Source organism: Neopelma chrysocephalum, unplaced genomic scaffold (genome assembly GCF_003984885.1).
Source record: "Neopelma chrysocephalum unplaced genomic scaffold, ASM398488v2 Primary Assembly neopelma1_81, whole genome shotgun sequence".
Lineage (NCBI taxonomy): Eukaryota > Metazoa > Chordata > Aves > Passeriformes > Pipridae > Neopelma > Neopelma chrysocephalum.
Window position 1 is genome coordinate 2,823,304 of NW_020897743.1, and position 16,018 is coordinate 2,839,321.

General features: G+C 48.1%; 1 protein-coding gene across 3 annotated transcripts; it reads left to right on the forward strand.

The window, feature by feature from the left end:
* The first annotated feature begins 732 nt into the window (after nt 1-732).
* LPAR4 (lysophosphatidic acid receptor 4) lies at nt 733-14,673 on the forward strand. 3 transcript variants are annotated; one of them, XM_027690631.1, is made up of 3 exons: nt 733-1,046; nt 6,558-7,245; nt 11,882-14,673. In XM_027690631.1, the coding sequence occupies exon 3, from the start codon at nt 12,035-12,037 to the stop codon at nt 13,079-13,081; it is 1,047 nt and encodes a 348-aa protein (XP_027546432.1). In that variant the 5' UTR covers nt 733-1,046; nt 6,558-7,245; nt 11,882-12,034; the 3' UTR covers nt 13,082-14,673. The 3 variants fall into 3 exon arrangements, with proteins under 3 accessions (XP_027546432.1, XP_027546430.1, XP_027546431.1); XM_027690629.1 differs by lacking the exon at nt 6,558-7,245; XM_027690630.1 differs by lacking the exons at nt 733-1,046; nt 6,558-7,245 and adding an exon at nt 1,439-2,003.
* Nucleotides 14,674-16,018: the final 1,345 nt, after the last annotated feature.

Here is a 16,018-nt window from a genome sequence, read left to right on the forward strand (position 1 = left end):
GCACAGGCACCACGTTCTGCCCAAATGCTGTGAGAGGCACACAAGTTTTGTTTTAAGATTTATGTTGTATTTAATCTTCTGGGAATCACCAGTCGCCTCTAATGGGTTTGCCCAGCTCTGGTAGTTTGGAAGCTCAGACAGAAGATGTTAATCTGCAAAGGGTTTCGGTGAGCTCGTTCTAATCTGTGTCAGCACCCCCGGCCTCCCACGTCCTTCTTTGCCCCAGAAAGGGCGATTTCAATCGCCGAGGTGTTGGTTAATCGGTCCCCACTGAGAGCTCTCAGCCTCGCATAAGAATGGGTGTGAAAGTCTCGTCTCCCCGGGGACCGGGATTTCCACAAAACCAGCTCGAAAATGCCCAAAGCCACGAGACTGGATTTCTGCATGCAAATTTACTGATGATACCGGTGGATTTTGCATCCCGAGCCCTCTGTCAGCCCCCACACTCAGCTGTAACCAGTGACACCCGATGCCTTTGGCCACCCCTTCACCGTTCACCCACATTTTTTTTGTCTCTTCGGCAGCTGAACAAGTAAAATGGACCTTTGACCCTGAGGAGCAGGAAACATCTGCCCCGACACCATTTTCAATCCGAATCCACGCTCCCGTTTTTAGGTTTGGTTAAACCGTGAGCTATCCGAGGCCGAGGTTTTGCAGCCTGCAGTTGGGCTGTTACATGAGATATTCAGGAAGTTATTTGCATGGCTGGATAAAAGCCTGTAGCAGCAGCTGGTGCTGCAGAGGCGAGTCCGCGGCCACCAGCCCAAGGAATAACATCAGCTCCAGCTTCACAATGAGTTGTTTACTGGCCTTGGCTGCCTGTGGGAACAGCCAAGGAGAGCGGAGGAAGAGGAGAGACAAACACAATGCGAGCGAGACGCGTTAGGTGGGAGGCTGGGCTTTAGCAGCAGCCCCGGGATCGCAGACCTATGGAACCAGAGAGGCTGGAAATGAAATAAAGGGGCACCGACTGCAGCAAATGAAGCCGCTGAGCTGTTCCTGCTGCCAGAAGATCCTCGTGCCCAGTGGAAGGGCTGATATTGAAGGTAAGAGAGAAAAATAAACAGCTTTCAGGCGGGGGCTGTGCTGGGGGGGCAGATTCACCGAGCGGCTCCCGGGGGAGCTCAAGGAAGGACACAGCCACGCTTCCCTGGAACATTTGGAATGATGACCCTGGAAGCGGAAAGCTGACCGGTTTTCCAGCAGGAATCCAGCGCTTTCAGAGCAAGCTGCTGGGGAAAAAGAGCCCAGACTTTTAGTCAGCTCCTTTGAGAAGATCTAACACCCACACCCACACAACAAACCCCAACCTAACAACCAACCGCTTTCTAAATCTCTTCAGAAAGATACTTTATTTTTATGGCCAGCTCTGCTCTGCAGCTTCCCAGTCTTACCCACTGCTTTCCCGATTCCCAGCTCCCCCCTCTCCTGCTCACTTTTTTAATTGGAAGGCAAAACAATTGCAGCCGTGGAAAGGAAAATCCGAGCTCTAAAGCGCTTTTCCCACCGGGCACGCTCTCCCAGGCCGGGTCCACCAGCTAATTGCTCAGGAAATCCGCGCTGCTCATTGTCGGGCTGTCCTTAAACTACTAATTCCGAACAGGGAGAGGCTCTGGAAGGGAATCCAGGGCTAGTGCCCCGCGAGAGGGACCCACAGAGCCGCGCCGGGGGCGGGCTCAGCGCTAATAACACATCCCTGCCCAATGGAAAGCGCTTCCTATGGAGACCCCCAAGAGTTCCCCCTGCCCAGACATCGGGGCCATTCCTGCGTCCCGTTTTCCCAAGACACGATGGCAGAGCTCGGCAGGGCCGATCCCTGTCGGAACAAAGGCCGGGAAGCAGCTGCCACCCACCGCGGGGCTTAGGGATGAAGGGCTGAACTCGGGCGATCCCGGAGGTTTTCCGCGTGGGAATAACGCGGCCCGCGTTCCACAAAGGATCCATGGGGGCTGTCGGGGCGGGATCCCGCTGAACCACCGAGCCCTGGGAATGGTGCTGCCCCGGTAAGTCCCTGCTCCCAACCCTTCCCAAGACAGGGAAAAGCAGCCGGATTTCAGGGCAGGGTCGCGGTGGCTCCTAAAGCTGAGACTCGGATGGATCTGGGGGGTGAGAGCAGCCGGGATGGGCTGGAGCCGGGATTAGCGAGGTCTGTCCTGGAGCCGGGATTAGCGAGGTTTGTCCTGCGCTGGCAGATCTCTCCCTGCGGCTGGGACGGGAAGGGCGGCCGGCTCTGCCGAAAGGGGGAAAGATGAGCTCCAAGTTTTGGGAAGTGATTGCTGTGTGAGCTGCTCCCCAGCCTGGCAGGGGCATCGTTACCGCTCCCCCCGTAACTCTCGCTGTGGCACCGCAGATGACAAGTTAAGGACTTTTCTGTGCTGTTGCTTCTTTCGCGTTTGTGAAAAATAGCCCTTGGTTCCAGCTTTCTTTTGTACTTGAACTCAGTATCATAAAGACACTTGAAGCTTAAAAAAGGGGTTGTATGCAAATGTGGCATAAGCGTAGACTTTCAGCTTACAATGATAGATGTTTTCAGTTTCATGTAATGGAGAGCTGGTTCCTGTAAGATGTGTTAAAATCAGGAATTAAGTTATAAATTTTTAGACTGAAAAACTGAAAAAAAAAATATATCACCTTGGCTTTCATTTATGGCTAAAATCTACTCCTTTTAAGCTGCAAAATTCAATGAGAAAAAAATCAAATACAGCTCTAAGCAGATAGAAAAACTGGTGTCAGAAGTAAAATGAATGATGAACACATGACTTAAAGATTCAGCTGTTTAGAAGAAAGGGGATTTAACACAATATAAGCCCACTGCAGAAGAATTTGCAGGAAAAGTTTAGGATTTTAATGACATTCTCTAATCTTTGTTTGAGAGGAGACAGTTGTGTGTGGTTTTTGTATTGCTGCCCTACATGAGCAGAACAGTAAAATCCAGAGGATGGGAAGTGCAAAGTTCACAGCTTGGTGATAAGGATATTCCCCCCTCAGAGCACTTTTCCATCTTCTTTCCCTTCGGAGGATTCCCAAAGCTGAAAACAAACCAGGCAGGAAACCTTGGTACTTTGGGGGGGTTCAAAGCCTCTGGATTTAAAAAAAAAAATCCTGAAACCCATGGGAGGAAGGGAGGGAAGGGGTGGGAGGGGAGGCTGAACACACATTTCTAAATGACTGAAAATGAGAATCCTCCTCGGTTGATAAAAATCAGTGCCTTTCAAATCCTGGAGTGGGGAGCTCTGCACAGACACAAGTGACTCCTCAAGTCGCCTCAACTCCCATTCAGAGCATCCTAAGGAGGCACAAAAACGTGCAAACCTGCAGCTCAGACTCCTGAGGAGCTGGGATGGAAACATTCCCTGTGCAGGGAGAGGATGCGCTCCCAGCTGTAAGATGGTTCCCCCCTCCAGCTGTGACCTCATGGCTGGAGCACCAGGGCAGGAATTGAGGCAATTTGAGCCAGACCTTGGGTCGGATCCCGAGGAAAGGGTGCACTTGGGAGGGGACGTGGCAAAGCAATTTGGGCTCTGTTCTGCTGGTGCTGCCTTGGCACTTGGAGCGTGGCCATTGCAGCCATGGAGATCGATTCCAGTGTCCGGGATCCAGCTGTGCCAGCTGTCCCTGGGTCTGTTTAAAGCATGTTTGGGATCTGGGGCTCTTTCCTGGTGCCTGAGTGTTGGTGGAGGGTGTGGTGGTCCCAGCCTGGTGGCTCACAGTGCTCCAGGATCCCGAACAAGACACGGTGAGCCATCCCATCACAGCCTGGGATGGGTTGGGTTGGCTCCTGGAGTACACAGCCACCCTCAGGAGGTCTTTCCAGGTCAAGTGTGTGTGTGCAGAGGCTCACTCTGCTCCTCCTCCCTAAATAAGGATCCGATTTAGTCTCAGGGAAGAGGAGCCACCACCTTTCACAAAAGGGAAATTCTCTCCCTGAAAAGAGGAGTTCTTTATTCCCAGAGCAGACAGTGGCTCTGCAAGGCTTCCTCCTGCACCAGCTTCCCAGTTCAGCCCCATAAAAGGGGGTAAAGATCCACCCAGCTCCAGAGCCAACCCAGCCTTAGCTGACCCCAGCTGCAGGAAAGTTTGCTGAATTATTTGTAATGGGTTGGGTTTGCAGAAAAAGGAAAGTCTCTTTATCTTGGCAAGTGGAATTAAGGGACATTCATCAGTCCCTGAGCCCCGAGACAAAGGTGGGTGCTGGCAGCAGAGCAGGTTCTTTCTCTGGGCAAAACACCATCTCATCGTACTTGGAGCCCCTGTTATGGCTGTGAACAGACAGCCACATCACACCTCATATTTTCATCTAATAATATTCCCATTTTCATGTCTTGAACCTGCAGATAAGGCACCCTCTTCCACCCCAGCCTGCATTTTGCAAGTGGAAATCACCATATTTAGCAGTAAAAGCAGCATCCATCCCTTGCACAAAATGTCATTCCCCTGCTCTCAACTCATGGTTAGCAATCTGATTTCTGAGAAACTTCATTGCTGAAACATCTATTGTTGGTTGGGATTTGATATTTTTGCAGTGTGGAGTCATTTCTTACTTATTTTAACACTTTAGTGCAGATTCCCTGTCTGTGGTTCTTCCTGTGCTCCCTCACACACCCTTCCATCAGACACCACAGGATATTTTTTAGGACCTGAATGCTTTTCCACACAGGTGAGGTGAGGGAGATGACATGGAAACCCCAGTCATGCTCCAAATTCCTTGCTGAGGAACATGTCCTGAGGGGAACAGGGAATCCAGCAGCTCTAGGAAGGGATTGGGGATCTCCAAGGTGCAAGGACAGACCATGGAGCAGATGAAACCAAGGCTGGTGATGCTCTGTCAGAGGGAGTTCTGTCCAAGGCCAGGTTGGATGGGGCTTGGAGCAACCAGGGCTGGTGGAAGGTGTCCCTGCCCGTGGCAGAGGGTGGGACTGGATGAGCTTTAAGATCCCTTTCCAACACAAACCATTTTATGAGTCTCAAACCTTCCCTTTTCCCCACAGAATAAACCAACTTAAGAGAATAAAGCCCTATTTTATAAACTCCCTGCAGCCAATAAATGCAGGGCACAGATCCCTCGAGGTCCTAAACACGGATCGTGTCCAACCCCATGGAAAGACTGTCCCCAGCACCCCCCAAGAAAACCAAGCACGGCCCCTCACACCCAGCTCAGCTGGCCAAGGTGAAATAGGTGTTTGTGCTGCTGGGCTGGCAGCTTGTTGGTGCTAATGGATGCAGGGAAGGGAAGAAAAGCCCATAAATTTGGGATAAAGAGGTGAAAGTTCAGCTCTCCTGCTTCAGCAAAGGGGCTGCAGAGGATCCCTCTGGGTCAGACAAGGCCGGGTGAAAGGAGGGTTTCATGTGGCTGAGAAAAGGCACCAAGGAGCCAAAAAGCCAAGCAATCACCAAGGAACCACTGGAAATTGTGTCAGGGAAAGCGAAGAAAGGAAGCTTGTTGGGCAGGCCCCTGACTGGAAAGCCTTTGGAACTGTAAGCAAATAAACCTTGGCCTGTTGTTGGAGTCCCCAGTGGTTCAGGGAAACAAGACTCGCTTATTTTTTATGTTTTTTTCTTAACCACGCTTTGTAAATAAACAGGGCTACATCAAAGACACGGCAACCTCCACCACAAACATTATTCCTGGGTGAAAACGACCTGGTCAGACAGAGTAACTCCGCTTTTCATCAGTTCATCAGCTTTTCTTTGCATCTAAATCTTCTCCAGTGGATCAAGCCATGCCATTGTACAGCAATCCCCCCTCGGTGAGAGCCCCGGGGGTCAAAACAAGCAGCATTCCTGCTGCCCTCCACCCCCAGAGGCAAAGAAAAAAGTCCCTCTTACAAGTGGAAAATTATGTAAACTTTGCCGGGAAGTTTGGGGTGAGTTCCATCATTTCGGGGCTGTGGACCAGCCCCTCTGGAAGCTGCAGTGGATGGGGAAAGCCGAGCACGTCAAGGGTTAAAGGGGTGATGTAAATGGAGAGAGACATTCTCAGTGAAAACAAAAAGAGAGTCATGCCCTGAGGATCAGTGGCTGAGTGTGGGGTAAGGCAGTTCACTATTCTCTTCTGAAGGAAACATTTTAATTAGCTCAATACAAAACAGATACAGCCCAGAGAAGGCACCACGAGCAGGAAATGCTTTGTAAGTCTCAGAGGACAGTGAGGAGACAACGGCGGTGCTGAGCAATTAAAAACCGAAAAAAAAAAAGTAAAGAAAAAAAGCAAAGCGCCTTTAGGGTTCGCTCCGGGAGAGGCTCAGGTTTCCTCCTCCCTGCTCCATCCCGGAGGAGAATTAAATTGGGGTCCTGCTGCAATTCGTTCACAACAGAAGGTTGTGCTGAACTTGGGGTATGCGAGGTTCCCCAAGAGCCAAAACCACCCCAGGAGAAGGGAGCGGCCGGTGCTCTCCCACCTCATCCCAGCGGGTCCTGGGGCTCTCTCCCGTGGTAGCTGGATGAAAGGACACGCCTCGGGGTCCCGTGTTTTGGGTTTTTTTTCCTATTAAAGAGCATTTGAAAAGCAGCTGGTGAATCCTGACTGAAGCGAGTAACTCACAATTCCACCTTCCCAGCAGGTACAGGAGACCTTGTTCCACCCACAGCAAATCCCGGGGAGTGTCAGGTCGGATGGCACTGAAGGACCTCAGCACAATAAGTGTCAAAGCCATGAATAAGAGCCTTCCTGCCTTGTCTTTTATGCTAATCACCCGAAAACGTCCCCTTTCCCCAGCACACCGGCCGGGCATTCACTCGATAAACCAGGCAAAAATGGCTCTTTGAAGCTCCACAAACCTTCCCCAGACTTCAAAGTCACACTTCTGTCTGCTCCTGTCCTACTGTTCTCGAATACATCACTCGGGATTAGGAAATGAAAGAGATTAAAGCATTTCTCTCCTTCCCATCGCTTCGGATCGTCAATAGAGCTTTGTTTACAGGCAGCTGCTCCGCTTCCCACCCCGCAATCCCACCCTTTCCCTGCTCCCACCACACCAGGGGAGGTTACTGGGAAACTGCAGGAGGCTCTGGGGAGGATGGAGAGCTCACAGACGGATCGGTTTAAGAGCCAAGCCCAAACTGGTGTCCCAAACCATTTCTCATCCCCAGACCTTTCTCTGGATCCAGCATCACTTGCTCGGGCTGGTCCAGTTTTCCATAAACCCACTCTGCTGGCACTGAGAAAACAGAGCTGTACAGAACCGGTTACTGCCCTGACAGCCTCAAACAGGGGAAGATCAGCCATCAGATTGCCCCAAACTAGAGGTTTGTCCTTATATCCATTTTCAGTTGATTCTCTCAGAGTTCTCTACAACCAAAAATGTCCAATGAAACTTTTATCAAAAAGCAAAAATACAAGTCAGTGGAGATCTCATTGCAGGAACTGAGTTACAAATAATTTTTCAGGTAGAAAAAGTTTCTTTTTCATCACACAGCTTCCATTTTATCTACTTAAACAGCTGCAGTTTATCTCACCTTTCCTATGGTTCTCCTCCCTGGAAGAACTCGAGTCCTACAACCTTATAGAGAATTATCATCTCTGCAAAAATCTTCCAAAAAATCAAACATCCCCCCCAACAAAACCTTTTTTTTTTGAGCCTTCTACCTAACTGAAGTGGAATGAAGGAGGGAAATAAACCCCAAGAAGTTGCAGGAAGGAGTTTGTGGTTGCAGAGCCGTAACCTGGGCTCAGTGGTGAGAGTGAGTTACACACCACACACTGATTGTAGCAACGGGGTGAGTACCAGGGAAGGGCAAACCCTCCAATGAATGTAGTTCTTGTCAAGAGAAGGCACAAAGCACATGCTGTGCCCGAGGTAAATACCTGTTTATTGCCAAGGTCAGGGGCTGAGACAACACAAGTGCTGCCGTGACCTTGAGACACTTGGGGACAAACCCCAGAGAAACCCCCAAATTCCCAATATCCCCACCTGGAATACTTCAGTTTTTGGTTTCTGTACCTATAAACCCTTTGTTTCTCAAGATTTAAGAGATAACCTGAGCACACACAGGGATAATCTGGCAAGAGATCCCTCAGATTTGGAAGGTTTTCACATCAGGGCTGTAGCAACCTCACAAGGAAAGGCTTTGCAGTGTTTAGTTACTTAAATGAACACATGGGATGTCCTGCAGATTCACACTGATAAAGTTCTGCTCATCTGACATCTCACAGGAGAAAAAGAAAATGTGGTGATGCAAAAAATGTCTGTCCTAACCTTTACCCTGTTTTTCCTGACCTCAGTTTGCTGGACATGTGGAGAATGGGATCTGTGGGAATGGGCTCAATGGAATTACAGAGTTTCATTTTGAAGTGTGCCTTTTACCTGCAGTCAGTCCTGTCCTCACAGATAGCTGTTGATCTGAGTTGAGCTGCAGCATGGCTGTTTGGAAGGTTTCTTAAGGTGCCAGGAGGAGGAAACACAAGAATTGTAAACAGGATACTCAGGCACCATAGGAAGTCACAGGGACAAGTTTTCCTTTCTTTCCAGTACATGGAGGATTGGATATTTCTACAAGTGGGAGCAAATCCTGGAGCTACTCTGCTGAGCCATAACTCTGAATAACAGGGTGACATGAGTAAGTGATGGTTGCTGTAGGTTTGCTTGTACCATCCCTGCTGTGAGAGAGAATATTCTGAATATTATCACAATGAAAAGGGTATTTATTCCAAACACATCCCTGCCCTCCTTTACTGCCCTCCCAGTTTAAGTATAGGATTTAAAGCTTTGCCCTGCCTGAAACACAGAGTGGTAAAGTGGTCTTCTTGATATTTACTTAACTCAGCTTTTTAAAATATATTGCTTTACTCTTTCCCAGCAAGACAATAGCAGTGGTGCCCGTGGTGCACATGAGGAGCATCCTACTGCTTTAATCCCTAGTGAAAAGGGAGGAAAGTGAATTTTACACTCCAAAACCTCAATCTGTAGAGTCATACTGCAGAATTTAAAGCACATGGCTGGGTTTCAAAGCCACTTGTCAGCTTGTTTCAACCCCTCAGGGTTCCATAGGTAAACAAGCCAGGCTGTATTTTAAAGCCCATAAGTTAACTAGACAATTGCTGGCAGGCAATTCCCAGAGATTACCCACTAGAAAAAACTGGGATAAGACCTTGAGGTTGTCTGGTGCAGAGCAGGGAGCAAAGATTAAAGCGAGGCAGCATCTTTTCTCCTGTGTGAGGAGCAGCTGGGTCAGGCAAGGAGCCCTTTGCCAGTGGGAAAGGGGAGAGTTTCAAACCTGCTGTGCCAGGCTGTGTCTTGAGGAGCTGCCAAAGCCCTGGACAGATTGGAAGGCGGGGTTTTCCATCTATGTAAGGTTTCAAAGAACACCCAGTCCCTCTCAAACCTCCCCAGTCAGGACCCAGATGCGAAGCCTGGACCAGGAGAGTCTGGCACACCTGGTTTTCACACACTTACAGGGGTCACATTTCAGCATAAACAAAAACTGTTCCTGATGGAGATAACAGGCAGTTCTGTACCGAAGGGGAGGTACAAGCCAAGAATTTAATGCTTTAGGCTGAGGGTTAAGCCAAGGCACAGCTATTCCTGTTGGAGCTCATGTGCACTTTTCAATCCAATAAGTTCTTGCTTAAAGGCATTTTAACTTTCAGGCAAGACCTTTCCTTATTTAGACTGCCACAGATCCAAAGAAAGCGCACATTTGAGATTTTACTGCTATACTTTCCATAATTTAAATGTTTGATGTCTTTTTTTAGGCTGCTTCACAACAAAGTTCATTTGGTCGTGAATTTAGTAGGAAAAACTCCTAGATGAGCACAAGCCAAAGGGGTGCAAGGAACAGTTTACTCCCTACCTGTCCTTGTGCAGTTGCACAATGAAGTCCCTGCTGTAGAAAAAGCCCCAGGGTGGGATTGGTCTCCTCTGCCATTGCCACACACTCAACATCAACCAAACAAGGACAGATCTGCCCTTGGTCTGACCATCTGCTAGTGCTGGATGTCATCACAAGTGTGCAACTCAAAATGACACCAAAAGGAAGAATTGATTCAGGGGGGTGCAGTGTGTGCACAGAGACACCCTCAAAGGCCACGGGGTGTTCTGGAGCTCAGAGCACAGCAAACCCACCCAAAGCACCCCTTCCCTCCCCAGCCTGCAGAGAGCCAGGGAATCCTTCAGATGGGAAAAGACCTCCGAGATCTTTGAGTCCAACCCTCCCACAGGGCTCCAACTCATCTTTTTGGGTGTCCAAAGGTTCAGGTCACTTGAAAGCCAGCTGGGAAGGGAGATCTGCTCACCCTCCCTTCCTGCTGCTTGGCTTTATGTCCAACTAACCTACAGGGTGTGAAGAGGAGGTGCTGCCTCATCTCTGGGTCACAGCACTGGGTTTGGGAAGCCTGTGGTTCTCCAGGCATTCCCAGGTGAGGGCAGAACTGGCACCTTCCACCTGGCAAAGCCGTGGCTGTTCCATCTTCCCCAGCACTTGACATCCCACCAGCTGATTCTCCGCCAGCTCAAACGCAACAACAACACTCAGCCTGAGCTCTCCTGGGAGGAAAACATATGGAAAACATCTGATTTTGATCATTTGCATCCCAAATTGTCCCAAATCCATGCTTTCTTCCCCAGTTTATTTGTTTATATGTTGCCATTTCAACCTTTAGCACAACTCAGTGACACGTTTGCTGTTGAAACTGTGCTGTCAGGGGGTCACCCTCTGGAGAGGATCCTTCTCCTCACAAGGGTTTTGGCTCTAAGTCACTCAAAGTTGTAGCTACTAAGAGGTTTCTTAGATTACAAGGAGATTACAAACTTTGTTTAGTATTTGCTTGGCTGTGGTTTACAAGGCAAAGGTCTCTCCCTCAGTGATCCAGCTTTGCTCCACGTTTCCAAGACGTGCCGTGCCCACGATCCAACTCCCAGACCCTCCCTGAGCTCACAAACCCTTCCTGCTCCAACCAGGGAGACTTTCCAAGGGTTTATCCTCACAGGCATTAAAAGTACTTAGAATAGCAAGAAGGGAAGATCAAGACAGTTCAGAGAGCACTTTTTTTCTAACAAACAATGTGGTTACATCAACCCTGCGTATCTCTAAAGCTTGCTGAGCTGGGACAAAGGTTTACAACACGAGATTTCCCGAATTTCAGGTTCCAAACCTCGACAAAGAGTGAAAAAGAAATGCAGCTGTCAGTACATGTTAAGGAATCCCTTTTTGGGAAGCATTTTACCCTTGCAAAAAGAGTCCCTTTGGAAGTAATACCATTTTTGCAGACATTTTTAAGGAAAACAAAAAAGGGCAGCCATTTCCAAAAGCAGCAAATACGACTTTGGGAAGTGTTTTTGAGAAACATTTCTGAGGCACAACATGGCAATTTTTCACTTTGAAAAACATGTGTAAGGATGCTCCCACTTTCAAGCAGAAAAGAGGCAAAGCAGGTCTTGGTTATTATAGGTTTGGGGTTTTCTTTTAATATTTTTGTTTCAGAAAATGCTGAAAATCCACAGAACTTCCCTTTCTGCACAGTTTTTAAAGCAAACTCTAAAACTTCCAGCTTCTCTCACCTCTTTTTACAAGTTTAGGTGAATATTTCAGACTCTTTGATTGGGCAATATCGTGGGTCCACAATTCAATTTCTTTCCAAACACACTGGGCCAATTCCACCCCAGATTTTAAATAAATATGTTTCTAAGCAGCAAGCTGGAATTAGGGATCACTTTCCTTCCAGTAGGAGGATGAGGGATGAAAGGAAAGGAAAGGCTGAGTGCAGCAAGTGCTGTGTTCAGCTTCAAAAAATCCCAATGACAGTGGAATCTGTAAAGGCTACCCTGAAAATTAATTCCTGGTCTGGTTTGCACATCCATTAATTTGGAAAGGGAGGAGAACGTGTTCTCCTGCACAACTACCTGGGATGACTGATGGCAAATCTCTCTCTCTCTCTCTCCTTTAGGATGAAAGGATCCGTGATGGAGCCGTGGTAGCAGAGTGTCCATCAGCCTCCCTGGAATGCGTTCCTTGGGGAAGGGACGAGCTCACGGCCTTATTTTATGGATGTCCCTGCAGTAGACTTTGAAGGCCTTCGGAAGCACATCCCAAACTTGGCATGGGAAACCACAGCAACAACCATACCTGTCTGACAGATGATTCCTTCAAGTACAACCTGTATGGAGCCGTGTACAGCGTGGTTTTCATCCTCGGCCTGATCACAAACTGTGCCTCCCTCTTCGTCTTCTGCTTCCGCATGAGGATGAGGAGCGAGACCGCCATCTTCATGACCAACCTGGCGGTGTCCGACCTGCTCTTCGTGTTCACCCTGCCCTTTAAAATCTTCTATAACTTCAACAGGCACTGGCCCTTCGGAGACAGCCTGTGCAAGATTTCTGGCACGGCCTTTCTCACCAACATCTACGGGAGCATGTTGTTCCTCACCTGCATCAGCGTCGACCGGTTCCTCGCCATCGTGTACCCGTTCCGCTCCCGCACCATCAGGACCAGGAGGAACTCTGCCATAGTCTGTGCTGGGGTCTGGATTCTGGTCCTCAGCGGGGGGATTTCAGCTTCGCTGTTCTCCACCACCAACGTTTCCAACACCAGCACAACCTGTTTCGAGGGTTTCTCCAAACGTATCTGGAAAACCTACCTGTCCAAGATCACCATATTTATTGAGGTGGTGGGGTTCATCATTCCCTTGCTCCTCAACCTCACGTGCTCCTCGCTAGTTCTCCGGACTCTGCGGAAACCCGCCACCTTGTCCCAGATTGGGACAAACAAAGAGAAAGTACTGAAGATGATAGTTGTGCACGTGGCCATTTTTGTCGTGTGCTTCGTGCCCTACAATTCCATCCTGTTCCTCTACGCCCTGGTCCGGTCCCAGGCCATCGCCAACTGCTCCCTGGAGAGGTTTGCACGGACCATGTACCCCATCACGTTGTGCATCGCCACCCTGAACTGCTGCTTCGACCCCTTCATCTACTACTTCACATCAGAGTCCTTCCAGAAGTCGTTCAACATCAAAACCCAGATCAAAATGGATTCTCTTTTCAAGACGGAGACGCCTCTGACAAAGACGGCGCTGCCGGCGCCGCAGGACGAGCTGAGCGACCAGGCCATCACCAACGGGGGAGACCCCACCTCTGAATCCCATTTTTAGAGAGATGTTTACACGTGGAGTTATCCCCCGTTAACTCTTGGTTGACACCCCATGTGGGAGAGCTGCTCCACAGTACGTGGGTTCACACGGGGTGTTGATGAAGAAAAGCTGCTGGGGGACAACTGCACCCCCAGACAGATCCTCACCCAGGGATGGTCCCGTCAGACTCAACGGCTGAACACGAAACACAAAAATCCCAGGGGATCTCCCTCTGGAGATCGTGGATAGGCAACAACACATGCACCAACCAAGGAGGAAACAGAACAACTCGAATCCCAAAACGCCGACATGTGGCATTCTTTCCCCTCCAGCAGTTGACGTGGGACCAGTTGGGAAATAGTAAAATTTCATTTTCCTGGAGATTCCTGCCAATATTTCATGGCTTTTGGAGGTGCATCATCATATGTTAACTCAGTAACTTTCACACAATATGTATGTTTGCTTAAAAAGGCATAATAAAAGCTTGTGGCTTTTCCTTATTCCACTGCAAGAGTGTGCAGCCTGGTTTTCCTAGAGACAGGAATTTACTGTATGGAGAATTTTGAAGTGTAAATAACTGTTTTGAAAGTAGGCAAAAGAGTTGCTTGGTGACAGAAAAGAAAAATAATAAGAGAAAACATAATTAATAATGCAGTGTTGAAATAAGTTTCATTTTCGCAAGATTAAGCTGCCTTTTAATTTATTTTAAATTTAAATGCCACCTCAAGGGAGAAGGAAAGAGTGAAAAGTTCTGTTACACCTGGGGTTTTGTATTCCAGGGATTATATATGATTATTTCTGAGAAGGGCTGGGCTATATAAAGTCAGCTGGAAAAGGGCCTGAACCCCAGAATTCTTCCAAGGGCAAAGCTCTTGTGTGGAAACCAAGAGCAGCTGAAGGACCACGGAGCACTGACCTCACTGGATTATGGACAACTGGTGTCACAGCAGCCAATTAGGCGAAAATCTTGTGAGTGATTGCTTAATGGGTTTTGCTATACAGTCAATTAATTAAAAGGGCTCAAAGTAACTCCCCAAAAACAGTAAATTAATTTGCTGCACTCTTTTCTTAGTTGGTTACAGCAACATTGTCTTGTTTTCCAATTCATGTATTCCATTTCCTTTTATAGATGACAGAAAAATATGGAAAGTGAACTGTCTGCAATCATTCCATTTGATCAGATGGTTCATTTCTGCAGCTATTGATTCATAGCTGAAGCTCTGCTGACCTTCACAGGCTGATTCATTCTTAAGTGTAAGATGCACAAATGAGGAAAACAATTTAAATTGGACAAGGTATAAAGTTACAACTTGTTAGATCAGCAATCTACCTTTTCCATGGGACAGCATAAAGCTACTTCTAGGACTATGCTGCCAAAAAAAAGAGAGACAAAGTATTAATTGAACAGATGTTTTCCACTCAACTGTGTTTTAAGTGTCTGTGCTGAAGCCTCGTGAGATGTGAGAGCTGCACGTCCAATGTGATCACTACTCAAAGCAGCAGAGGTTTAAGTGTGAAAAGAATTCAGCTGTAAAATATGTTAATGCTTTGAAGGGAATATTTATTTAGCACTGCATTCACTTTGAATAAAGAAGTCAGTTGCTTACCAAGGCTGACAGACCCCAGAAATAATCCTATTTCAGCCCCGAAGTGTCACTTATTGGCTCTTACTGGAAAAGAGTGTTTGATCAACTCCTTATATATAGAGAGTGTGAGAGCAGCCAAAATATTCTGTATCATTACACATCTCTCAGTTCTAAGTCACAGTGAGATTTACTGGAAACTTGCACACAAGACTGGCTGGGGAGGGATTTGCTGAGACGAGCACTTTGGAGCAGAAAAATGTGAAAACAAGGAGAGATCTTTCACACAAGTTGGTGAATGAGGTCGATGTGGCAGGACAAGGGAATTTCTCAGCAGCTGGGAAGGGTTTGCTTCAAGCAGAAGAAGGAGCTGGACTTTAAGAAGCAGCAATATTTGCCATTTAACCAAGGCAAAGTGTCAAGCAGTGCCCTGCCCCTTTCCTGCCTGACCCAAACCCTTCGGGGGGATTTTTCAAATCCATATTTCCTTTGGCTGGTGAGCCCATTCCAACACCCCCCATGAAGTGTCTGCATTGCAGAGGAGCAGTTTCTGTAGTTTCTGTGACTTCACATCAAAAGGCAAAGTGAGGCCAGAGGGATTTTTCAGGCTCCCGCCCCGGGAGGGTGTTCCAGGTGCAGCAAAAACCATCCTTCAGCCTGGGAGGAGGGTTGTGGAGCCACCAACAACTGTGACACATCCCAAACTGGGTGAGAGATGGGACACCCTCCTCCACCACCCCACCAATAAATGGTTGTTAAAATTGTGTTTAATGAGACAAGAGCTGCGTTTTTAGGGATGGGAGAAGGAATGAGGGTGGAAAGAATTCACTAACAAGCCCTATTTTTTGGGGGCTGAGTGAGAGAAGGAATGAGAGTGAGAAGGATTCACTAAAAATTGAGGGTGCATTTAGAATCACAGAATCCTGAGTGGGAAGGGACCCACCAGGATTATGGAAGTCCAACTCCTGGCCCTGCACTGCTCACCCCAACAATCCCCCCACGTGTCTAAAAACCCATCTCCCTATTTGCAAGAAAAATATGTGGTACATGAATAAAGGTTCCTCTCCAAGGCAAAACCCTGATTAATTCAGTTTTACAGAGAGATGAGGGACCTGTTTACACACAGCCTGGTCTCAGTGGGCAACATCCAACTGTCACCTCGTAAATCTTATTTTAAAGCTGCTTCTTCCCACTTGCAGGCAAGAAGCAGCCAGATGAGATTCCTGAATTCTGTGGGGTTTGGGAGCTTTGTGGGACAGGGCTGTTCTCACATGTGGTGGCTGCAGATTCATTTGCAAGAGTCCTGCAAGACCTTGTGCTCCACAGACCTTCCTCTAGTTAAATCCAAGGGAAGAGAGAAAAATCCAGCCTAGAA